Source organism: Lichenostomus cassidix, chromosome 7 (genome assembly GCF_008360975.1).
Source record: "Lichenostomus cassidix isolate B80296 chromosome 7, HeHo_3.0, whole genome shotgun sequence".
Taxonomy (NCBI): domain Eukaryota; kingdom Metazoa; phylum Chordata; class Aves; order Passeriformes; family Meliphagidae; genus Lichenostomus; species Lichenostomus cassidix.
This window is the reverse complement of record NC_139488.1, coordinates 17700342-17726005: the sequence shown is the minus strand read 5'-3', so window position 1 is coordinate 17726005 and position 25664 is coordinate 17700342. Positions and strand designations below refer to the sequence as shown.

At 39.2% G+C, this 25664-nt stretch overlaps 1 protein-coding gene across 2 annotated transcripts in view; it reads left to right on the top strand.

Moving 5' to 3' along the window:
- The window catches only part of ITGA6 (integrin subunit alpha 6), a 122256-nt gene that overhangs the window by 21030 nt on the left and 75562 nt on the right, over positions 1 to 25664 (top strand). Inside the window, exon 1 of one of the 2 annotated variants that reach the window (XM_085066450.1) lies at positions 23854 to 23956. The exons of the other annotated variant lie outside the window; for it this stretch is intronic. Within the exon in view, the coding sequence (XP_084922576.1) occupies positions 23868 to 23956 (89 nt within the window). The 5' untranslated portion in view covers positions 23854 to 23867. Of the gene's footprint in view, positions 1 to 23853; positions 23957 to 25664 lie in introns of those variants that run through there. 2 annotated transcript variants of the gene reach the window in all.

The window sequence follows — 25664 nt, the reverse complement described above, 5'->3', positions numbered from 1 at the left end:
TGTAGTACCTTCTGGACTTTTTTTTTTATCCTTTGTGCCTTCAAAATAACAGTTGCTAGGACTGCTTCCCTGTTTTACTACTTTTTTTACATTTTCCAAGACTAGAGCAGAGTTGCTCCAATTTAGCAACAGAAAAGTGGCAAATCTGGCCAGACTGGTTAATAGTTGATGTCTGATTGTGGATTGTATCATTATGACTTTCTGAAAACTGAAATATCTTTTGAAGGTTGGGTAGCCTGTTTTAGTTGAGAGCACATTGACCCAATATGGTCCTTGGAAAATGTTTATTTTTCTGGACTTTATTTAAGACTGGCTAGATAGTTGTTTTTTTCCCTCTGTGGCCACAACTTTTTGCAGACACAGAGAACATTGCTAGTACAGGCCTTGGTAACTATTTTAGGGCAACATTTTCTGTTCCTAGCAATTTCTGACTACTTTAGCAAAAGCAACAGGGCTGAACCTGAGTTAGAAATGAGCAGAGAGTTTACTGCTGTGCTGCAAGCCAGTTTTGGAGTATGAACCTAGGAAAACTCAAGCTGTGTGGGCCAACAGTAGCTGTAAGCCATATGCAAACAGCTGAATGAAAAGGCACTGCCTTTTCCCCTTACCTTACTTCTTCTCAGTAGCTTCCTCTCCTCCAACTGTTTTCAGTCCAGGATGATTTCGTGAGCTTAAAGTTCTTTGTCTGTCTAGCAGCATGAGGCAGACTCCCTTCCAAGCGTGTGTTTGCTCCCCCAGCTCTATTTAAATGTCTCCGGGGCATGGCTTGTTCAGATTAGTTTGATCAGCTGTGTGAGGAAGTGCTGTGCATGTTGGTTCTGAGCTGGCTCCTGATGGCTTCATTTTCTAGACCTGATCGCCAGTACCAGAAGAAACTGTGAAGAGCATTTTCTACCCTTTCCTTAGTCTTTTCCCTTTTTTTGCTGCCTGCTCCTGAGGCTGTCACTTTCCCAGGCTGATGAATCATAACCTGTCCAGCTGGCCCATACCTCTCTTCATCCTTGTTGTCTTCTCTGAATCTTTCACTTGATGAAATAGTGGGACTAGCCTGAACTGTACTCAACGTCTGGAAAATCATGTTTTTATTCAGCAATATGATGTTGTTTTCTTTTGTTCACTGTTCTGTTCTTAATAACCGAAAGGATTTCTGCTAGTAGCCAAGAACTGAGCTGATGTTTTCATGGAACTATTGTAACCCCAGTCCAGGCTTTACAGAAGTAATGGCTAGGTGTACTCTCTTCCTCCTCTGAGGTGAGAATTGGGTCGTTTATACAGTGGGTGTACAAAACTAGTACCTGTTCTGAAGACAGTTTGGACCTAGTAATGAAAAATAATCATCTAGACATTCTGCAGTCTTTTTAAAGTGGTTTGGCCATAGTATTCCTATAGACAATACCATGCAAATCTGCCATTGCTACAACATCTCACATATATATGAATTTTTTTATAAAACTGCGCTTTTAGTTTTGTTGCAGTTGTTGAGGTTGTAAGAGACAGTCTAGCAGTTGTATTCAGTTACACCATATATTTGAATAAGAAAATAATTTTTTCTATGTCAGCCCTCATTCTGCTTATTATTAGCTCTAGAGAATCGCCCTTATTTTTACAATCCTGGAAATTTATGCTTGGCTACGTTTGCTGGAAATATTAAAAACATTTATATTATGGAAACACCTGCTGTGTAGTAAGCATGAACATGAGATTGTGTTTTTTACAGGCTTATACCATGGCCTTAAACTCTAGGGTGTTTACTTCTAAAAGTATACATAAACTGCACCTTGATGGATGAGGGCTATAAAGAAACTTCCAGTACTGGCAGACTGTGTTGATGCTGTCCTCTGTCATGCTGGACTTGAAATCCTGACAACTTTCCCCCCCAAAACATGTGGTAACTGGGCCCAAGGTTATTCCTGTGTTAGTGCTGTTCAGCGCAAGTAATAGCGGAATGCTACAGAGTTGTAGCCACATGAGTGGTTCAGGATGTGGCAGGATAACAAACACAGAAGTAGGTGCAGAATTTGTTGTTAACTATTGGCATGGTTAATGGGTATTTCTCTGTACGTTGTTTGAAAATACATACATATAGATCTTGTACGTATAAATTCCTCTATTTAGAACATTTACTTCACATAAATGTGAAGTATATTACCATACTTCTATTAAATGTGTATTTTAATGTATTTCCACTGTCTGGTTGCTATTTACTTGTCAAGTCTGGTTGAACTGGAAACAGAAATACCTTCTAAGCAGGGGGAGAAGGGTTTCAAGACAGAAAAGTAGCAGTGCAACGTTTAACAAGAATGGGGTAGCATGTGTGGGAGAGTAATGAATGCAAAGCATATACAAGAGGAAAAAAAAGTTAAAATTAGCTAGAGGTACGTGGTGAATCTTGATGGTATATTTGCAGCCAGGTTTGCAGCAGCAAAGAAACACATATGTTTGCACTGCACTGGCTATCAGACACTGTGTGTTTGTCTTTATTCCTTTTAGTTCAGCATAATTCTTGAACCTGTTGGCTGCAAATTCTAACAAGTGAATGAGATATCTCAAATATATTTAGGTTCCTACAAATTTAACAAAAATCAGAAGCTGGGTAAAAGAGAACAGCCTGATTAGTGCTCCCTGCTGAGAAAAGGCAGCTACATCTTGGCTCCCAGTCGCCTCTGTTGGGCATCAGCCAGCTGGTCAATGAGCATGCACATCCTGCACTGGCTGGGCAGCCGGCACACATGGAGCTGTGAAAACATCGTGACCCATATGTCACTCGTCTGGCTGGTCAGAGTGCTTGGCGATAAGTGGGTTAAAAAATCTAGGACAGTCTATAGGAAACCAGGCATCACATTTCCAGGGGCTCATGGAACAACATGTTGCTTTAGTAGTAACCAAGATGAGCTGTTTTGTCCCTTGTCAACTGATGTGTACTTAGAAAGCTTCCAGATTTTTCAGCTTGAGGTTGTTATGGTCAAGTGGTCCCACATGAAGGGAGAGCCTCTAAAGTACCTCTGGAGCTCCTGCTCTGGTTTTAATGAGGAGGAGTAATCACTGTTGTACTTGCAGTGATGTCAGTCAATTGATGAATGTACATTTCACTTTTCTTAAAAGAAAATTGTATTTATCTAGATATTAAATGATATGAAGTACTTCCAAATTTTCTCCACCTCTTTATAGAGGTACTGCCAAAGGAAAGGTGGAGAAATGGAGAAAAAAAATCAGTAAATACTGCAATTAGGACTTATTTTTGTTTTTTTTTGATTGGGAGTGTATTTACTTCGAATGTTTTTAGTGGATTCTTCTATTTTTCTAATTCTTAATGTATGCTCAGATATTTTTACTTGAATGAAGGAATAAAATTTTTGGCCAGTGTATTTTTGAGGAAATATGCTTTCCATTTTACTTATGCTGCTGTCACTTTTGCTTGTAGCCACTCTTTGTGGCACCAGAGCACTTTCTTATTTTTTATTCATTTTAACCAGGTGAACCTATTTTATAGAAAAGTGAATTGGTGATCCTAAGATAATTTCAAGGAAGAGAATGAAAGCAGAACCTCCTAATAAACCTATTAACTTTGAAGAACTGGAAGGGAACCAAAATCTATGAGGACTTCCAAAGCGATGGCTGCTCTGTTGCTAGCGCTGTGGTTCAAGTGCTCATTGTCATCTCCAACACCACATGTATCTTTGCTCTGTGATGTTCCCGTGTTTGTGCTAAAGTACCTGTTTATAAGTCAGCACAGTGCATGTTCCAGTTCCTGGTGAGTGGATTGAATCTGGGAATCTTTGTCCTGTGCTGAAGACAGAGTTGTGCTGAACAGGAGTGAAAATGGTGGTCACTGTAAAGGCTGTGGGGGCTCCAGCCCCCATCCCAGCCCCCTGCTTTGGGGACAGTGCTTATTAGTCTGCTCTTGACTGGGACTTCATAGTGATAACATGGCTTATGGTGATCCTTATTGCTGTGGTCATGCAAGTGATGTTGCTATCTGGGAAATTGTCATTGATGTCAGGTTTTCTCAGCAGTGTTAGAATATTAGTACCAAGCCCTTGGGAATATCTGTGTAAATGCATGGGAAATTGTTCCCTCAAATACCTTTAAAACTAGTGTGATTATGAACAAGAGATTCCTCTGGCTTGCATATTTATTCGTGGTGGTTCCACTGAAATATACATAAGTTTAAGTATTGTGTGAAATATAAATGCAGTTGATTTAACGATAATTTGTCTTATGCTGGGAGTTGAAAGGCATGATTAATCATATATATATGTGTGTGTGTGTGTGTGTGTAATCAGAACTAAACATACTAGTGATTGACATAACCTGGGTGAGAATTGCTTTGTTGTTATGAATGTGCCATACAGGGATGTATTTCAAACTACAAAAGGATTATAAAATTTAAAAGCATGAAATTCTGCAGAACATTGGCACCAGTAGAATATAGTGGTTAATGATGTGACTCAAATAGTTTTACGCTGGAAAGGCTGTGTCTTTGATACTTACAGCACTTCTGCAAATATGACTGTATCTTTCACAGTCAAGCTTGGCAAATGTTTGGAAATTGCCAGAGGATAGAAAACAAAAGTCTTGTCTTTAAAAGTGCTGTAGTTGCCTATGTTTGCCATTAATTTCCTAGTCAAAACAGCATGTAGCAAAGCAAAGAATCTGTTCGTAGAATCTTTTAGCAAAGAGATGAAATCAAGAGAAACTGATGGATTGTAGTAGGGTTTGAGTGTTATTTCGCGGTGAACTACTCTACACATCCACCATGAGTCAGTGCCTGGCCCTTCCCTCAAACAAACGAACAAACGACAAACTGTGTGTGTAGTGTATTGTAATCTCTTCACTTCAGGAAGTTTTGGAAATTCACTTGTTAGCACTGTGTTCTGTGTTAGTGATAAATAAAGGTGCTGCAGCATTGAAGATGGTTTTGAGGGATAATGAGGGTTAAGAAGAAGCCATAACCTCAAATTTAAAACAACAAGATGCTTTTTTACAACAACAGAAAAGATATCTTCATTGTCATAATAATGTTCACATTTGGCTGACAGTGTTGTATGGTCAAATACCTGTTAGTCTCATTCAGTTAGGTTGTCTGTATTTGCTTTTAAAACATTTTTGATATTTCACACTGGTTTTGATTGTCATAATAAATTTAAATAAATTATGTGTTATTGTGTTACATAATAGGCTTTAAAATTCTTAAAACATAAAATTATAGTATTGAGTGGAGGTAAAAAAAAAATGAATACAGGTATTCTGGATGGAAGCTGCTCTAGGCTGACAAAAATCATGCTGTTTAATTGTCCTAATTTGAAACAGTAACAGAAAAACAACTGAGCAAAGGGCATTACTGGACAGGGATGTTCAAAGGATTTTTTTTTATATTAGGCCAGCAGAAAAAAGTTTAACTGAAAGCAACAGAAAATCCATATGAAACTGGCAAATATGTTTGATATTTGTGGTGAGATACTGGCAAAAGAGCTGTGCTCTGCAATGTTGCTCCCTTTGCTCTGACTCCTGTTTTGATTTAAAAGTTTGTCTTTTTGTAAGGTACTGTATCTCTTTGTGCATAGTGGGGAATAGAGTAGAAATGTAATGGTTTTAAGGTCTCTCTGACAGTTGAGCAGAGCCTAACAAAATTAGCCACAAACTATTTAAAATCTTCTTTATCTTTGAAGAATTGCGTTATTAAACAGTAAAGAACAAATATATTCAATGAGAAATCTGAAATTGCTGTCAAATCACTGTAAACTGAAGCTGTTAGAAAAACTGGTCTTCTCTTTGATTTCCTATTAGAAACAGCAGGGAAAAATGCTACTAGAAATAGCTGGAAGAAATGTGTTATCAATCTCCACTACTTCACTGATGTAAAGCTAATAGGGAAGAGCAAAGCAGATACAGACTTTCTAGGCTTCCCTTCACGGGAATGCAGAGGTCAGTGAACTGGTGCTTTTGAGGTGATACTTTGGGTCACTCTTTAGCAGCATCTTTGCATAAGCAAGTTCTTCGATTTGTCTCTGGCATAAGTATGCAAATAGGTTTTTGCTAAAACGTTGTTAGCAAATTTAACACTAATGACAAGATAGAAGGACATTAAATGGCCTGAGACACTGTTTATCCTGTGTGTTTGAAGGATCAGTGCTTTTCTGAACCTCAGAGAGATTTAGCTTAACACAAGCAATGGGAAGAGAGAAGTACAGAAGAAATACACAGAAGAAGAGATAAACAGCAGGAAGTTAAAAACAAACAAACCAAATCCACCAAGCCCCCACAACAACAGAAAAACCCCCAACACTCTAATCCAAACAATCCCTCTATGAAAGGGAAATCACCCCATGTCTTAAACCTGCATTTCCTCTATTTTAAAGATATTTTGCAAATTAAGTTTTAGATTTTTTTTGTTTCTTTTAACCTTTTTTGACCTGGAAGAAATAAATCTTTGTTGGCACCACAGTTTGAAGAGACATATTATAAATTGCATTGACGGTATTTTATCTTCTAAGATAATGTAATTTTAGATGAACCTTAGGAATGACAGTCAACCATTTAATTGGCATTGTGTGCAAGGCAGAATATCCACACTAAAGGTTACTACGAGGTCTGCAGCTATAATTGCCATTGACCAAAACAGACTTTTCATTTAATCAGCCCCCTGAGAAATAATGTTGCAAGGTTAAAGGTTACCATTTTTCAAGAAAGATGTCAATAAGGAATGAAGAATGCTTACAGGCTGTTTTGTCTCTGCTGTGCTTGAAGAAAGAGTTAGACCCTTTAAGTGTGAAAAAGAACTTTGCTCAATACTCATTCCAACAAAAAACCCACTACCACCACCCTCAACCCCTCCAAAATCACAAAGAATTTCAGAGGTGGAAAGTGAAGACATTCAAGTGGCTTTAAAAAACCTTTTTTTCTTGATCACATTTTAATGACTTAAATTTTTTCTTAATGTAAACTTCTAAAGAACTGATGGGGAAAAATGCTGGAAGTGCCGTAGAATCCCTTGATATCGTGGCAGCTAAGTTTATTTGAGGTGCTAAATTCATAGCTGTATAAATTTGTGAAGGGAGAGGTTGTGGCAACTTTTATATTCTTAACAAAGTCTTCTTAGTTTAAAAATACACTTCCTTCCTTTCATGGTGGGCTCACATTTGGTTATTATGAGAAAATTCAGAGGAGCTGTTTACTAGAGTACTTTCTAGTGTTGAGGTAAATGGTTGATTGACTACTTGAGGCTAAGACTACATGAGCTAGAGAAAATACATACTCTGACCTATGTCCTGTGCAGCCTGAGCATAGAAATACAGTTAAAATTAAGTGCATTGAGAGTAACTTCCATCTTTGAATACAAGGTGTTTAGAAGGAGAAGTGTTGGAGGTCCTTCCACCTTTATGTAAAACTGTATCCATAGGGCCTGTGCAAATGGGATCTCTGAAACTTTTGTTAATGAACTGAAAAACCTTGAAGTAGCTCCTAGATAATTTTGTGGCATGGCTTGACTCACATGAAATCAAAATATTGTCTAAAATGAGACTGCATCTTCTCTCCCTGGGTTTTTATTTGTTTTCATACCTTGGAGTGAGTATAATAATTATGTGAAAGTGGAAAACACAGCAAAGAGGAGGCACTTCAACACTGTATGCTGAAAAGCCTTCCTTCTCTTTCCAGAGAAGGTGCATCATCAGGGTGATGGAGCAGCAGAGTAATTTCTAGGCTCTGGTGTCCCTCTTGCTGTGTTCAGATACCTGTCCTCCAGCAGACAGATGTACTATGTCACCATGTAAAAAGCGCAGGGCCACTGCTGCAACACCGGGTCTCTTCTTTTGCCTCTGATCAGGAAATCTGCATCTGCCTGTTTGTTGTTGCTCTCACCCTTCCTTTCATGTCACCTTCTTCCATCTGTATGTGGTTTTGTGTACTTTCTGTAGCAGGATAATCTAACACTGAGATAGTGTGGGACAGGAGTTAGCTGTACTGTGACTGGTTCATGCACCAATTAGCACAGTAAGGCCTCAGATTAATGTAACAGCTGCTGTCTTGGTGAAGAGCAGACGCTTCGCTGTGGATCTCCAGAACTAAAAGCACAGCTTCAGTGTGGATCTCAAGTTAAGTGCAGTAGCTGTCAAGTTTGAATTCATGTCACATCACAGCTGAGTGAAGGGCTGCATTCCTGCAGCAAACACAGTAGTACTGGCACCAAAGGAAGTGCTACAAGGGCCAGTGAAGGAAAGCACAAGTACTGCAAATATATTTATTTGCAATGTGTGAGAAGTGTGGATCCTTGCACTTAATCTCTGATATTGTATATATAAGCCATACCCAACCTCTCTGTGTCTAATTTGGTTAGCATCTCGTGATTCTCAAAATGCTTTTCTTTACCCCCATCTGATTTTCAAATCAACTGCAAGATTCAGGATGTGATAAGGAAGATCTTAAATGTTCACAATGAGCTCAGCTTTTCAACTTTCAGCAAGCTAGAAGCACACATGTAAGACAAAACATGGAAGTCCTACAAATTATCAGTGAATGCATGTGTTCCCCTTTACAGGAAATATGCTTTGGCCTACACATCCCTCTCAGTACGGAGTTCCCCAGCAGTGTTGCTGGACAGTTTGAAAGTGATTACCTTGGTAATGCCACTTCCTGCAGCCAAGAAAGCTTCAGGCAGCTTGTCTTAGTATTGCCTTTGTGCTCAATGCTCTTAACAATTATAGTATGTCCCAAATTATTCTGCTTCACAACAACTTTCCTCCTCTCCTGCTGGAGTACTTAAAAGGATGCAGCAAAGTAGAATAAAGTGTTCAAAATAAGATACTGATAACAAACTAAAATGCATTATGGAAGAAAAAGGATTTGATTATCAGTTTCCTGCTGCTACATCCTCCTGTTTTACACTAGTGCGCACACACACGCACGCACACACACACACACACACACACACACACACATTTTTTCTTTTCCTTTAACTCTCAGATAGGAATATGAATATGATGCCAATTAAGAATATAATGCTAGAACTACTGGACCCAAAAAGGGGTGGCTAAGAGGGAGTAATACAGAGTCATTGCCTGCTTTTGTTTTCTGAGTTCCTCTTGTGATCTGGTTTTCAGGTATAAAGCATCCAAAACTGTATGGAAAAGAAACAGTACCTACCTGATGTTTCTGAAATTGGGTGTTAGTTATTCTGCTGCATTCTGTTCCAAATACTGCTGTCCTGCCTGTCTTATGACAATGCAGTGAGTCTTACAAATATTTGTTTCTTCCAGGATTGTAAAGTTACAGAAGGAAAGCTGTGAAGGTGAGGCGGTTGCAGAGTTTGTGATCTTTTCTCAGACGCAGCAGCAGAATGCTCCTAACTCAGTTCTGTCTTGCCCTGATTCAAGGGTTGACATCAGACACTTTGTTAAGTTAAATTTGAGACTCTTGTAGTTGCTTTGTAGTTGAATTTAAGGACTTGTGTTAATAAACACAAGCCCCACACTGAAGTAGCACTTGCAACTGAGGAAAATGCTTCCATGCATTATAGGCCTTGATGTCACCTCACATTTAAATGGTTATAGTAGAACAAAGCTTTGTGTTTTCGGATCTGTTGGAGATATTCCTTGTGGAGAGGAACCTTTTATTAGCATGGGATGGTACTATTTACATAGGTCTAATATAATGGCAAAAATTATATTAGACAAAAATATTTGTCTAATATAATGACAAAAAATATTAGTATTTGTTAGAAAAAGTCTTACTTGTTTTTATTAGGAAGGCATATGTCTCTGTTAGGGAAACAAAGTTACTATTAAATGCTTATTTTGTTGTTGATGGAAATTCTACATTCAATTGGGATGTGTCAAGTATGAATGTAAGAAATCTGCTATTTCGCAGTAGCTATCCACAATATATGCCGATGACAGTGAGGCTAAATTAATCTGCTGCATGCTGGTCAATATTTGCAATTGTTTAGAGAGTTGCATTGATGGACATTTATATAAATAGTGGTTCATTGTCCCTTAAGTGGATGTCACCTCCTGAGAGACATAATCTCCCACGGGAAAAAATAATCATGGCAAACCTATCATCAGTCCACAGACTGATTCATTTTCTTTTTGTTTCACTGTGAATACCTATTTTGTGTTTTTGACACTGATTTTTTTTCTCACTTTCCTTAATGTACAATTGCCATTGTTTAGTTTGTGCTGTTTTTTATCAGAATGTGGGATAGTCCCATTTCACACATCAGATCCTTCATACTAAGCAGAAAGAGACAGAGACATGTATATACATTTTTTGTGTGCACAGTTGTTACTGAAATTAGTAATTCTCTTTCCCTGTGAAATGCAAAATCCGATTTTAAAACCAGGACTCTACAGTTTAAATGGTAAGATACTAAACATTCCTGTGAAATTCAAGAACTTGTATGGACTTGTAAACCGCAATTGTGAATTAGTACTATTCAGATATGGTATGAAAGGGCTGCCAGTATGTTCAGTTCATCCTTAGTAGCTTCCCTGTCTTCTCAGGTCTTTTGCCAAACCCTACTGTAGTGCTGACAAGAGCCGTCTGTGCTCTTTCTCTTCTCTAACCCAGGCATCTGTAAATCACCAGACTGTTCAGTGTTGAAACCTGCTTACATAGCACAGCAATAGGTGATAGGTTTTTGTATGTGAGCATTTATTTAAGAAAGAGCAATGTTTGGTTAACAGTGTCTTACTGTGCACTTCAGGAAATTTATCTTTGCTTTGCTAGATTTCTGATAGATTTAACCCTATGCTTGTCAACTACTGTTCTTCTTGCAAAATAAGCAGTATCTTCACATTCCCTAAATATTTATTTGAAAACTTACCCAGACAAATGTCTTTTCTTCTCAACACCTTTGCAAGACCAAAAAAAAAATTTACTTCTGGCTCTTCTAGTCTTTAATTTTTAAAATTAGTTGTGTTGGGAAACTTCTCAAGAGAACTTCCATCTACACAAATGGATTTTATTTATAGAAGAGTGCAGTTGGTTCTCCTGCAGGAAGGACAAATTTCTTCTGTCAGAAACAAGTACATAAGCAAACTAAAACAAGGAAAAGGTCTATTTTGGCTGTCCTTACTAATTAAAGAATGAAAAGGCAAAAGATGGACAGGGGAAGAGAGATCACAGTTCTGTTTTTCTGTTTGGCTTCAGTTTCTGTTTTTCTGAGTCAATGTTAGGAAATCCTCTTCCTGTGCCCCCAGTGTCATGAAAGAGCAAGGGGAGAAATCTTGGGGTCACAGATGTCTGTGGAAATGGTATTAACTTCAACCAGCAATGAGCAAGTGATTTACAATGCTCAGGAGAGAGACTGACCTGTTAGCCCAAAAAAGCACAGAGAGGGAAGAACTGTCAGGGCTGTTTGAAAAAGTCATTCTGTAACCAGTCTTTTTCTTTTGTGTTGGGAATGGTTCAAGCTTTAGGAGAATGAATTGTCTCCTGACAAGCTTGCCTGTTAGTCTGTAATACTGGTAACATCCAGCCTGAAGGCAGCTCATCCTCAGCCTCGTGTACTTGCCATGCTGGACTGCAGGCCCTCCTTGCCAGCTTGGAGGCTCAATATGTGGGCAAGGCAAGGCTCTCAGGAAGTAGGACATGATTGTTATTTGTGTCTGCTTGAATCACCACATAACACATTACAGATTTGTGGGTCACTTCTTTCACTCTAGCTTATTCTTTTCCCTCAACCTCCAGAACTTTAGGATGCCTAAGGATTTCAGAAATACATTGCGTGAGGGAAAAATACTCTTCTGTTGATAGAAAATTTACGTCAAAGGTGGGTGTTCTCTGTGCTAGAGAGGCACAGTTTCTGTGCTTTGTGATGCTTGGGTTTCTTTTGCAATTTTACTTACATATAGTAACTGAACAGTCCTTAAAAAAATAGAGTTAGCAGTGGTTTCTTTTTGTATACATGTCTCTGTGTGATTAGTTTTGTTTAAAGCTACTCAGGAAATGATTATTAAACAAAATTTAAACCAAAGCAAAACATGTTTATGACTTGATTATATACAGAAGCCTCTGGAGCACAGCAGAAAGTGGCAGAATAAATAGACAAAAATGAGACAGGATTGATAAATAGCAGTATTTGAAAGAAGGGTAGTCAACAATTACATTTGATTTGTGTGGCCAGGTTTTGGTAGCTGGCGGATACAGGGGTGTCTTCTGTGAGAAGTTGCTTCCCACCACCTCTGACAGAGCCAATGCCAGCTAGCTCCAGGACAGACCTGCTGCTAGCCATGTCTGCACCAATCAGGAACAATAGTAATGCCTCTGTGATAACATTTAAGAAGGAAAAAACGTTACTGTGCAGATGTAATTGACCTGCAGACCCATGGATAAAGGAGCCTACATTGAAGCTGGTTTCCTGGTAGGATTTGTGACCTTGTGGGGGACCAGTGCTGCAGCAGGCTGTTCTTTAAGGACTGCACCCCATGGAAGAGTGACCCACATTGCAACAATTAATGGAGAGCTGTTGCCTTTGGGATGGACTCACATTGGAGAAATTAATGGAGAACTGTCTCCCATGGAAGGGACCCCATGCTGGAGGAGAGGAAGGACTCTTCTCCCTGAGCAGTGGCAGAAACAACGTGTGATGAACTGACCATAACACACATTCCCTGTCTCCCTGTGCTGCTGGGAGGGAGGAGGTAGAGCTTGGGAAGGAGAGAAGGATGTGGGATGGTGTTTTTAAGATTTATTTTACTTCTCACTCTCCTGCTCTGATTTTGTTAGTAATAAATTCAATTGATATTCCGAATTTGAGTATGTTTTTCCCGTGATTGCATTTGGTGAGTGAGCTCTCTCTGGACTTCATCTCAACCCAGGAACCCTTCATTATGTTTTTTCTCTCCTATCCAGTAGGAGAGGGGGGTGATAGAATGGCATTGGTGGGAACCTGGCATCTAGCTGGGGTCAACCTGCTACACCACTTATGAACTGTGTTGTGCACATAGGATTAGGCTGTTCTGTGGTGGTCCTGTGATATTTGTGCTTGGCCATGTGAAGCTGTCTGTATCTTGGTATTGGGAGCACTAGTGTCTCTCAGTACCCTTACATGTGGAGAATGCATTATCCTGCATGGCAGCTGAAGGACAGGACAATGTGGTTTATTCAAGGTTACCCAGAAAGTCCAGGTGTTGAACTCCTGTGACAAAAGCACTGGAATTAATGTTTTATTGCAGTGCTGGTGGACTCCTCTATATGACAACTCCTAGGCAATTGATATATAACAAAACAGCTCTGCAGGTTTCTAGATTTTTGGCAGGTGAAATGGCACATTTAGAATGACTCTTGCAGAGGGTGTTTGTTCCAGTTCATAGTAGCAGGTAGGGCTGCAGGAGGAATTAGTCTGCAACACACAGCCATAGGACTCTCTGGAGTCATGTTAATTGCTTCAGTCCCTCAGTGCCCATTTCCTGACTTCATTCTCAGCTCATCTACAAGAACTCTTGTTACCACTGCAGTGCCAGGGATTGTCCTGTTCGGTGCTCTAGTTACCATTCTCACTTTGCATCTATATCCAAAAAGTCCATGGGTCTTGTTTCAGAAAGCCCTGTTGTACAGCAGGTAAAATTTTACCATTTTTAGAACAGTTACAGTTGAAAAAAAGTAATATTAAAATGTTTTGGAAACTGCGTTAATGACTTAATTTTTGTCTTGCCGTTTTGTTGAACTCCCTATTAACACCAAGAAATTCGTATTGCAACATGTTGATGCACCACTTATCCTAGAATATACCATCAATTGGGTTGTGGCCCTAGATAAGGCAGAGAGGTGTCTCATATGTGGCTTTTATCAATAGATTAACTCAGAGGCAATATTCCTGCTCTTCACCAGTGTTTGGGGTTTTTTTCCTTTGTTCCGTTTGCCTTCCATTTCTCATACTAAAGCAGATGCCAATGACAAATAGTTTTGAGCAATATTCTGTTTCTGATATTGATTGAATGTTGATAATATTTCTCTGCAGTGCAGCCTCAGGGATTGTCATATCTCCCACCCAGTGGCTTGCAAGGAATGCATTGGATAATGACAAGCTGCAGTGCACTGTGCTCAGAGAGCTAATGAGGTGCTTTGTTCTTGAGCATCAGTATTTCATCTACACCTCTGAGGTACAGGAGTTTTAACTGAGATTGCATGCATTTCAGAGGAAGTGAATTTCTGACGCAAGTGTAGGTACTAAACGGACCATCATGATTTCATTATGTTCTCCAAACTCAGCATCAGGCTGCCCTCAGGGGAAATGGACATTTTTAATGTAGGGTAGGGAATTACCAAAGGAGATTGAGGATGCCCTTCTGAAAGGGTGTCATAAAGATGCTGTGACTTGTTAGAAGGAACAAGGGTATGATACATGCTCAGACATGGCTTTATAATCTTTTCCTTGACATTAAGCAGCCCTACTGAATACTAAGGCTGCATTTCTACATCATGAATGTAATGATACAGTAAATGTGCAGGAAATAAAATTTCAGTCTTGTCCTTTTCTGCTTTTTCTACGTATTTGAGAAAAATGTAATGGAAATAGGGATACATAGCTTCCATTTTTAAAAAGGGGAAAAAAGGGAAGACACTGGGGACTACAGGACAGATAGTCTTTCCTCAGTGCCCAGTAAGATCATGGAGCAGATTCTCATGAAAACTGTGCTAAGGTACATGGAAGATAAGGGGGTGATTGATGACAGACAACATGGCTTCACAAAGGGCAAATCATACCTGACAAATTTGGTGGCATTCTACAGTGGGGTAACAGCGTCATTGGATAAGAGAGATGAGACTCATGGAATTATCTGAACTTGTGCAAAATATTTGACACTGTCCCACATGACATCCTTGTCTCTAAACTGCAGAGTCATAGATTTGATGGACGGACCACTCCGTGGATAAGAAACTGGCTGGATGATTGCACTCAAAGAATTGTGGTCAATGGCTCAATGTCCAAGTGGAATCAGTGATGACTGATGTTAGACTGGGGTTAGTATTGGGATTTAACATCTCCATTGGTGACGTGGACAGTGGGCTTGAGTGTACCCTCAGCAGGCTTCCTGATGACACCAAGCTGTGTGGTGCAGTTGACATGCTGGAGAGAAGAGATGCCATCCAGAGGGACTTTGACATGCTTGGGAGGTAGGTCTGTGTGAACCTCATGAAGTTCAACAAGGCCAAGTGCAAGGTCCTGCACCTGAGCTGGGGCAATCCCAAGCACAAGCACAGGCTGGGTGAGGAATGGATTGAGAATAGCCTTGGGGAGAAGTACTCAGGTGTGTTGGTTGACAAGAAGCTTAACATGGGGTGGCAGTGTGTGCCTGCAGCCCCAAAAGCCAACCATATCCTGGGCTGCCACAGGTCAAGGGAGCTGATTCACTATTCTCTTCTTGTGGGACTCCGTTTGGAATACTGCAGGCAACTCTGAGGGCCCCAATATAAGGGCGACATGGACCTGCTGGAGCAAGTCCAGAGGAAGGCCACGAAGACGATCAGAGGGCTGGAGCACTTCTGCTATGAAGACAGGCTGAGAGAGTTGGGGCTGTTCAGCCTGGAGAAGAGAAGGCTCTGGGTACACCTTCAGTACCTAAAGGGGGCCTACAAGAAGGCTGGAGAGGGACTTTTTAGGAGAGCATGTAGTGATGGGACAAGGGGAAACGGTTTTTAACTGAAAGAGGGTAGGTTTAGATATTGGTATTAGAGTAGGTATTTGGAATAAATTCTTCATTGTGAGGGTGGTAAGGCACTGGAACAGGTTGCCCGGAGAAGTTGTGGCTGTCCCATCCCTGTAAGTGTTCAAGGCTAGGTTGAAAGGGGCCTTAAGCAACCTGGCCTAGTAAAGGTGTAATGTAACAATGTAAAGGTGTTCCTGTCCAGGGCAAGTGGGGTTGGAACTTGATGATCTTTAAGTTCCCTTCCAGCCCAAAAAACATTTCATGATTGTGCTGCTTGAAAGACTGATATTTTCAGACTACAACTCTTAGTGGGAATGAATGGGGAAAATACGAATTTTGACTCTTAGGAAAATGTCATGTCTGATAATACTAGTAAAGTGGACATCAGCTGTTGAAAACCTTGAACACTGCTATTTAAAAGAATGCTGTTGTGAGTACTATAAAATATACTAACTTGCTGAAGTTGTTTCTTCTGTTGTATAGACTGTGTGTTCATCAATGCTGTGTCTGATCATCCTGCAGTAGTAAATTACGTGGTACAGTTCATGTCTGCCACATGCTCTTCTCGTAGGGAGAGAAGTATATGTAGTGAAATACTGTATCTGAGATTTTTTATAACTGTGTGTAGATCCAGGCTTGCATGTGTTGTTATGCCTTTATATTGAGAGGTCAAGATTTAGGAAACAGTGGAGTTGGACATTTCACAATTCAGCTGATTCTCAAGGTAACTTTGTCTTCCTGTGCAGCTCAGCCTATTTCACAGTTTTGCTTTTGCTGGAATACAAAAATTATCTGCAGAGGTCTTGAGATCTGGAGCAAGGCTGAGTAGGTAGTGGCCCAGTCTGAGCTTATTTTTACAATACTTCACAACCCCAAAGAAAAATCTCAACAATGTAAAACTTTTTTTTGCATGTCTGAGTCAGACTGCAGCTCTGCCTCCCTCCAGATTGATACAAATTACATGGACCTATTTATTCGCACTGCTGTTATGTTCTCATCACCCCTTCCCTTCCCCATGGGAGTCATGGTGGAAATAAAGGGTGCTGCCTGAAGTACAGGCACTCTGAAAGAAGAGTTGGTGTTTTTGTGCTGTGTTTCTTCTTAGCCCCTGTGCTGTTCCTTCCCCATGTTCCTCTGCTGTGCTGCCATAGACTGCTCTCTCTTACCAGAAAGTAAATTAAATACAGTGTCAACGACATGCGTAATACTAGTGCTTGGATGTCAGCAGAAGATAGGATAAGGGATGGGGGCCTTCAGCCATCTGGTAAATCACTGCACTAAAACTGAGCTGCAGAATTTGTTAGTTGTTTGGGAAAAGTCTCCTGTGTCTGTTTGTTGCTGCCTGCCTTTATTATCAAGATCTGCTTTTGGAAATCCATGCATGCTAGTGTGGTATTTCAAGGTGATGTAGACTCTACATGTACACTATGATTTTGCTTCAGCAATGTTGCAGGCACATTTGTGCAGACTAAATAGAAGAAGATAAAAGGCAAGTTGTTGCAATCATATTTGCAGGACAATAGAAGTGAGAGTGATCAAAGGCAAGAGCATGGCTGGGTCACTCTGCTGCAGTACTCCACTCACTCTCTTCACGTGAGCTGCTCTTAGCAGTTTTCCAGGCTCTTTGGAGCAGGAATTGGAAGCAAGCCCAAGGAAGGCATTTTGCCATTGTACATTAATTTTTATTTACTACTTGACAGCTGACAACCAAAGAGCAGACCTTGTACTTTAATATGTGGCTGACGTATTACACACCTCTATAAAGTCCTCTCATCAGCAGGAGTTAGACTTCAGCTAGTCCCGAGGACTGGGATATTGAATGCCTCTTTGGTACATGACAGATCTTTCAAAGCCTTTGAAGTTACTAAAGCTGAAAGCACCATCAAACTTCTAAATTGTAGGGTGTATAACAACCCATTAGAGAAAATAAGAAAGTTAGGAAGTAACAGGGAAATGTCTGAGATTTACAACTGCTCCTTCTTGAACAAATGCTGTTACACTGCAGAACCTCAGTTTTCTTCCCTGCCAAGAATGGGGTTATTACCTTCATCTGTAGAATGCTTTAAGTCTGGCAGCTGAAGGGGACTGTGGAAGTATTTGGATTAATTACTATTTATCATAGCATTACTATTATGGCTACTGCTGCTATAATCTGATGTAGGTTCATTTATATAATGAAATAATTCTCTTGTCAGTAGAGATTTGAGCGAGCTATTGAGACAATGTAGAAACTTTCTTGTGACTTGCTGTAGCACAAACCTGTTGCTGTCCTGGGTTTAATGAGAATTTCTTAGTGAAGTGATACACTTTAAATTTGAATGGCTGATTTTTTTTTTTTAATTTTTTTTTTTTTTGAGAAGCAGTGAAAGCTTGGATGTACACAGGTTTCAGTATTTTTTTAACAGCTAAAATGAGTCTGTCTTAATGATGTATTCCTGTAGTCAAGGCCATAGACAATCCAGCTGGTATGAAGAGACATTGGTAAATCACTTGAGGGATGAAGTGCCAAATATTACAACTTGAAAGAGAGGCTCAGGACAAGCCTTGGGGCTAAGAAAGAACTTGGTGTTTACTCAGATACTTCTTTAGAGAAACTGTCACTACCTTTTGCAAGAAGTCACTACTTTTTGCAGGAAGGAAAGGATTGATGGTCAAAGGTGACATGACACTGGGGAAAGGTGAACTGCTGCTTGATTTATGGTAGCCACCCAGAGCACACTGGGCACCAAGGGCCGCTGAGGTATCATGCTTCTGGCATTAGTCATGGAAAAGGGTGGTTAGTCTGTTTTTGAGCCAGACATCTAGTTTTTTTAAAGATCACCCACAGTACTGTTATTTTGCTCTGTCCAGGGAGATAGTTTGCTTTAGGATTGTTTTGAATAAAGACTCTAATGCCCAAAGAGAGAAAAATCACCCCTCTTCTCATCCAGGATATGCTGTATTTTAATTTTTTTTAATGTTGGTTTTCATAATTACTCTGCCTAGCTATTTTGTATGTTGTTTGGAGATGTTAATGAATCATAGCAGCATTGTCATTTCACATGGATTTGGTGAGACATCCAGCATGTTAGTGCCTGTGAGCTGCTTGCTTGTGCTGCAGCCAGCCACAGGATCACACCAGTCTTGCACAGGAATAAATAGCTTTACTTTCCCCCATCTTACAGATCTGCTGAGTAGGTCAGTCTGACTTCTTTATTTCCTTGGCTTCCTTCCTTCCAGCTTTCACTCTGCTGTGCCTTTAAAATGCACCAGAGAGGGTATAATACCAGTTTTACAGAAAAGAAGGAGAAGTGAAATGACTTAACCACCTTCAGGAAATAAATAAAGCAAGAGACAGAAAACAAATTTGTTAATTCCTGTGGCTAGCACAGTTTTTCCCATGAGAGGTTTTCTTGTGTTTTGTAAATAAAGATAAAGTTTGGATGTTTTGGAACAGTGTCCCAGAACTTGGGCAGTGCAGGCCTGGCCAATCAGGCCTGGGGGAAGGCTTCTGACTGACCAATCTGGGTGACTTTTGAGAATTCTATAAATGTGATGAAATCAAAACAATAAAGGTCATTCCTTCTTGCCACTGAGAACCGATGCATTCATTACTCTGCTAGCTGCTCAACAGCGACATCTTCCCACATAGAGGCAGTACAATCCCCACTCTGACACCTCCTCTCTCTGACTTTTACCATTTCTTTCCTATATACATTTGAAGAAAGTTTCAGGACTTTGTGCTTCCTTCTGCACTGCTTGACCTCAGTGTTTTACTGTAGTAACCAGGGTGGTTTGCGATTCCTAGATCTTTTGAGTTTTAGCTGCCTTTTTTCTTTGTTTAGCTACAATTTAAATACCAGACAAATGGTGTCAGAATTGTTTCTTAGCATGACTACCTCCAACTACCTTCAGCTCCTTCCTTGGAGACTAATAGAGGTGCTTGAGAGCAAAGTCTAGTGATACAGTTTCCTTTTCAGGGTCGATTTCATTCCCACTCTTAACCTGTTCACCTCCTCAATAGCTGTATCTCTGAAGCCATGCTTCCAGTTTAAGATTAAAGACTTCAGATTACTTCCATTACACTCGGTGATAACAAAAAGCTTTCATTGCACAAGTTACCAAAAGTGTGTTTAGCAAATGTGCAAATATCCCTTTGCAAAAGAAGCTCAAAATGTACAGAAGTGATGGGGGAGAAGGAGTCTCCTGTCCGTAGATGGCTTCCAGACCAGGGATTGATCAATGTTTTTGTGGAAGGATTACTTGAAGGTGACAAATAGTACTTTTTTTTTCTCCTCAGCCATGTCCAGAAAATAAACTGCATAAATTCCCTGAAAGTAGGAGCGGACTAGATTAAACAAATTCAGAGCTTTGGTCTTTATGTGCACTTGTACCAGAGTTGCATATATTTTGAATATGGGTGCCTGACATCCCTAATTCAAAGGAAATGCTACAACTAACAATCAGAGCATGCAGTAGTCAAGAAGCCTAACAGCCTGAAGTGCAGCTATCATAACCTCCGAGCCTGTCAGTTTGAGCAGAAAATAGGCTCCTAAAGCTACAAATTGCCTGATCAACCCAGCATCTGTGCTGATGCACAAGTGTGTCTCTAAATGTTGTGGTGCAGTGTTTTCTAGCCACTTTTTTTGGCAATTTCTAGTAATCTGAACTTGTGAAGGAGTTTTTATACTTGCACGTTGGCTACACAATGGAGTGATACACTTTGGTTTTGGATTTTTTAAAAAATAATTTCTGGCTCAGTTAAATGTTCTCTTCTGCTTCAGACTTTACTTGTATGAATTTGTGTACCTTTTTAATCCATAAAAATAGCTTAATAGTTAAATGTTTTCCTTCCATGCCAATCTAGTACTTCACTTGTCTTGTTTAGCGGTTGTTTTTCTGAGGGCAGAAAAGAAACAGAATAATGAAGTCTCCATTTTATGTTAAGTTAGTTATCCAAACCACTTTGCTTTGTCTAAAAGCTTCATGCTTTTCACTAGCAAGATCTCTTAATCATAATTTGATCTTTGGATATTATTTCCAGGAATTGCTTTACAGGCAACTCTTGAATGTCATTTAAGAGATTTCCCTATTAATCTTAACTGATATTCATAATTTGGAAAATAAAATTGGCAATTCAAGAACTCTTTTAAACTTGTACAGTATAAATGTGACATCACTCGTTCTTTCAGTGTTTGTGGTGTGGGCTTTTTGTTTGGTTTGGGTTTTTTTTTATCCTTTGCTAAAGTTAAGCACAAGCAGGATAAACAAGGTTTCTAGGTAATGCAGTGAAGTTCAGTGTTTTACTGCAGTGATTAAGATTGAGTGTTCTATCATGTCTGACTGTATTGTGCACTGATTTCCTTTCATTCCCAGATGTGAATTCTTACCATACCCTTTGCCTCTTCCACCCACTGCAATTATCTCAGCTAAAATAAAGTTTCTAGAATCAGCCATATTGTTTCATGATTGTTCTAAAGAAAAATCAGAGTCTCCCTCCTTACATGTTTGGGGCACCTCAAATAAATAGCAGGTCAGATTACTAATCTATTAGCTCTTTGTCTGCCATGGTATGCACAGTTAGTCATGAAATATTCATGCAATTCAGAAGAAAGCTTGGGGCGGGGGGAAGGGAAGGCAGCTCCTGAAATAAAACCACAGTATCGTGAGGTCAATCAGCTTGCTGCTTTTAGATTCAAGCGTAGGTCAAACCTTTCATCCTAGAAACTTTGCCCAAGAATTATTTACTTTCAGCTGTCGAGCTTGTTAAATGATTACCTAAGTCTATAGTGTGCTTCTTTTTTTTTTTTTTCTTCACAAGAAGGGTTTTATAAATGACTTTTTTTTTCCTAAAGGATTACATTTTTACAGTACATGGTTCTCTATATATAAGCTTTTCACAGAAGTCCTAATCCGACTTCAAATTAAATCCATTGGTAACTCCTGTTGACTTCAGTCAGAATACCAGAGCGCCTGTCTGGCCTCATGCCTTTGAAGGAAGTCCATTCAGCAGTAGAAAGCACATTCAATGACACATAAGGTTACTGAGTTTGAAAGGATATGAAGTCGCATCTGCACATAAATGCAAATAAAAATGTACAGTAGTTGGGATTCCTACCCCATTGCCTCATTCAGCTTTGGAGAGTGAGCAAATGCATAATAAAAGAGGAGATAATGTAAATTTTAAATAAAGAAAGAAAAACAAAACCATGATTTCTATCTATGCAAAACCTATGCTAATATTATGTTCATTATTAAAAAATCAGAGTACTTTCTTCTGTGTGCTAGTGACACACTTTCTTTCTGTTCTTTTCTCATCAGTCTGAAAAATGTGTAAGGTAAGGCCTCAGTTTGAGGATGATTTTTCCTCTTTAAATACATGAATTTGTTAGGAAAGCTGAGAAGAATCCAGTTTGTAATCTGAAGCAAAAGGTGACAAGGTTTACTCCAAGGCTGGTTGAAGGAAATTAATTTCAGAGATTCAGGCTGATGCTTGTAGATGCTTGTGTCTTTTTCCATTATGCCAGATGAACAGAGTGTTGTCTGTCATCTTTATTTCAGCACCTCATTTATTTTGATTAAACTGGTTAAAAGTTTTGGAAACCTTGCAAATTACCACCTGAGGCCATGATTTTATGTTTATTTGTTTATATATTTATATAAGTATAAATAAATATATTTATTGATTTTATATTTGCATTATGATGTGATGCACACTGCAATGACTTGTAGCCACTTGCAGGTGTTTAAACATGCCTGGATTTTTGACACAGTTCAACACCAGAATGACTTTCTAATTCAGGTTGGAAACTCAGACAAATAAGAAACACTGAGTATACATAAAATTGTGGAGTCATAGGGTATTGGCTAAAAAAACCATTTCGTCCAATATCCCTCTCAAGGCAGCATATCACTGGGCCTGCTGTAGTTTTGTCTTACTGTATTCTGGAAACCTCCAAGGATGACAGTTTAACCTATTCCAGGTTCTCCAGGGTAGCTTCTTGCTGGAGTTATTTTCCCCCACATAGCCAGCCTGAATCTTCCAAGCCTCAATTTCCAGTTGCAGTTTGTTTTCCCATGTTTACACTATTTGCTACTAAGGGAAGAGGTAAACTCCATAACTGCCCCTGAAATAGCAGTAGGCTACTAGAACGTCCTCTTGCCGCTAAATAAACCTAGACTCAACACATAGAAAGAGCACAATATTTGGCAGGCAAATTTTACTGTAGGAGAAAATATATTCTGTGGGACATACCACATATACCCATCACCAGTGGCTGCTGAGTCTGATGAATCACAGTAGAATAGAGGCGTGATCCATAGCACATGAAATTTCCACTGGCTGCAAGCCAGCGTTTTTCTTGAACAATTTAATGCTCCACCCTGTAGCAGGATACCCTGCCCAGCAGCAGGATCAGGAAGTGAGACATGGTTTTGTTTTTTGAATAAGAGCCTTCATGGGCATGAAAATAAAATGTGTCTAAATCAACTAACTTTGTGCATCCTCCAGCGGAACTGACACATTCTCATAACCTGTTCATTTTTAGTAAATGGTATGTGCAACCCTTCAGTCTTACTCCCAGTTAGAGGTGGAAGAGTCACGAGGAAATGGAGTCTGGTGTTGGATCTACCTACCTAGTTTTTGACTTCTAAAGAATCATATTACCTTCACATTACCCATTCATTTGCAGATAGCACCTGTAGTGTTGTTGCTGAAGTGTTTTTGCTGATGTTTATGGCAAAGTAGAAAGTAGTTCAGTAAAGTTACCAAAATTCTGGTTTAAAAAGATTTGCCACATAACATGTCACCAGACCAGTGTAATTTTTTTTGTCCTACTGTAAATCCCAAAGAGGTAAATGCAATGAAAATTTAGATATTCTGAAGTGTTAAATTTATCTCAAATTACTGCATTGTATTAAAATGCTGAAATGAACCCCTTTGCATTATGTGTTGCTCTAAAAAATTCATGCTGATGGAAGAAATGTTTTTATTTAGATACTGCTTTTTTCATGCAACAGAATTGTTCATTACTTGTGCCATTACATTGACTGTGCTTTGCAATAAAGCATTTATGATATTGTAATATGCAATTTAGGGAAATGTAGTTTTTGTTGCAAGGATATGGAAAAAACATGGTCTATATTTATTGCTTGATGTCATTACAAAGTATTTAGAAATTAGTCTTTGATCTGTATTGTTCCAATGCTTGGGTCTAAAATCAAAGCTCTGCGCAGGAGATGAGAGATATTAGTTACTTTCCCAGCTTTTCCGTAAATTTGCAGATTTCTGATATTGCTGAGGTCTTTGCAGTTTTGCCATCTGTAAGGTAAGAAAAATCATAGTGGTTACCTTGGCAAGGTATTTTGATGATAATGAACATAAAGAGTTATTAAGAGCTGGGTTTTTATTTTCAGATAAATATTACATTCAAATTATTTTTATTTGTCACTGAATTAATACATTATGTTTGTAGATTTTGCAACTTTTCTTTCTCTTCTGATGGAATAATTTTCATTGACAGTTTCAAAAGGTATTTTATTTAAGTAATTAGATTTTTTTTTTTCAGTTTTGTTTTCTTTTTTTAAAATTTGCCTCTGGTGGATTCTAGTCAGTACATGTTTTCCTGTACTTACGCTTTTCTTTAAGGAATAACAATAGAGACAGCAGGTGTGGTGATTGATTCTGTTGATTGATTGACTAGTTAAGTGCTGATGTCTATAGGAGGAGTTAAGACCATTTTTCTAAAATTGAAAATGAAAGAAAATTATAAGGGGTGGATTTTTTTTAGTGATTGAGACAGCTCTTGCTTTGTATTGTTAGAAAATGAATTTCCTGCACAGTAGCAATTAGATTTCTTGAATTATATTATCATTCCATTCAGTTTAATATTATAGTTGTCACTTACATAATGAGCCTTCTGTATGCAGCTTTGATACACCAAGCCTTGCTATTTCACACAGGGAACATGAAAGAAATAACTATCTACCTCTGGATTTCCCTGCATGCCCAGTAGTCTGCACAGTAAGTTTTCAGATCCAAATAATGGCACTGGCATGATTTCTAAATGGTAAAAGACATCCTTACTGCTGACTACCAGGGAGCAACACCAGCTCTCTGGCGGCATGTTTTGGTTTTTGCTGCTTTGTCTCTACTTAGAAATTCCCACATCCACACTGACTTGTATTGGGAAATATCAGTAGTTTTATGCTTTTATTCGCTCAGATATGTTTGTACTTTAGTGCTTAAGTTTTTTACTTAGATTGTACACAAAATATGAATGTATTTCTCTGGCATGATGATATATGATCACAGTATGAAAAAAGGGCCATGAGACAGGGTATTGCAAGGTAAATGAGATAGGAGGTTTAGCAAGTATGTGGTTAGTGCTGTGCTACCTGTGCCTTTTCTTAAAAACACATTTACCTTTCCTTTAGGTGAAGCCTCAGACTTCTTGCAGTTGGACGTTTTTTTTAGCCTTTCAGCCATGTCACACCATTGAAGGGAAGTAAGTCAGTTCCAAATTGGTGTGGGCAGATAGCCCAGTTTCATCTCAAAGCCGGATGGAGCTGTGTGCTGTGATACACACGAATTTCCAGGATGGCTGGGATCAGGAGACTGAAACTATATTAGCAGGAATAGAAACATTTTGGAAAGTGCTTTTCTGAAACAGAGCATGTTCTGTGCAGATGAATAATGCCAGTGCCACTTGGACAGTTATGAAGAACAAATTGGTTTAATTTGACCTGTAGATAGGACCAACCCAAGTCCAGTACCATTCATAAATTGTTGAGGAGTATACAAACTGGCAGTAAAATGATCCCCCGTTCCATCCTCCAGACTTGACAAAAAAAGAAAAAAACCGGTCCCCACAAATGTCAAAGCAAATTTTAGGTCTTTTTGCAATGTAGTAGTTTGACAGAGGACCATAAAAGAAGTGAAAATGAAGGTTAAGGATGTACCCTGCATGAATTAAGTTACAGTGCCCTCAGCTAGGTATGTGTATCCCCAGTCAGATTTAAAACAGGTGTACTAAG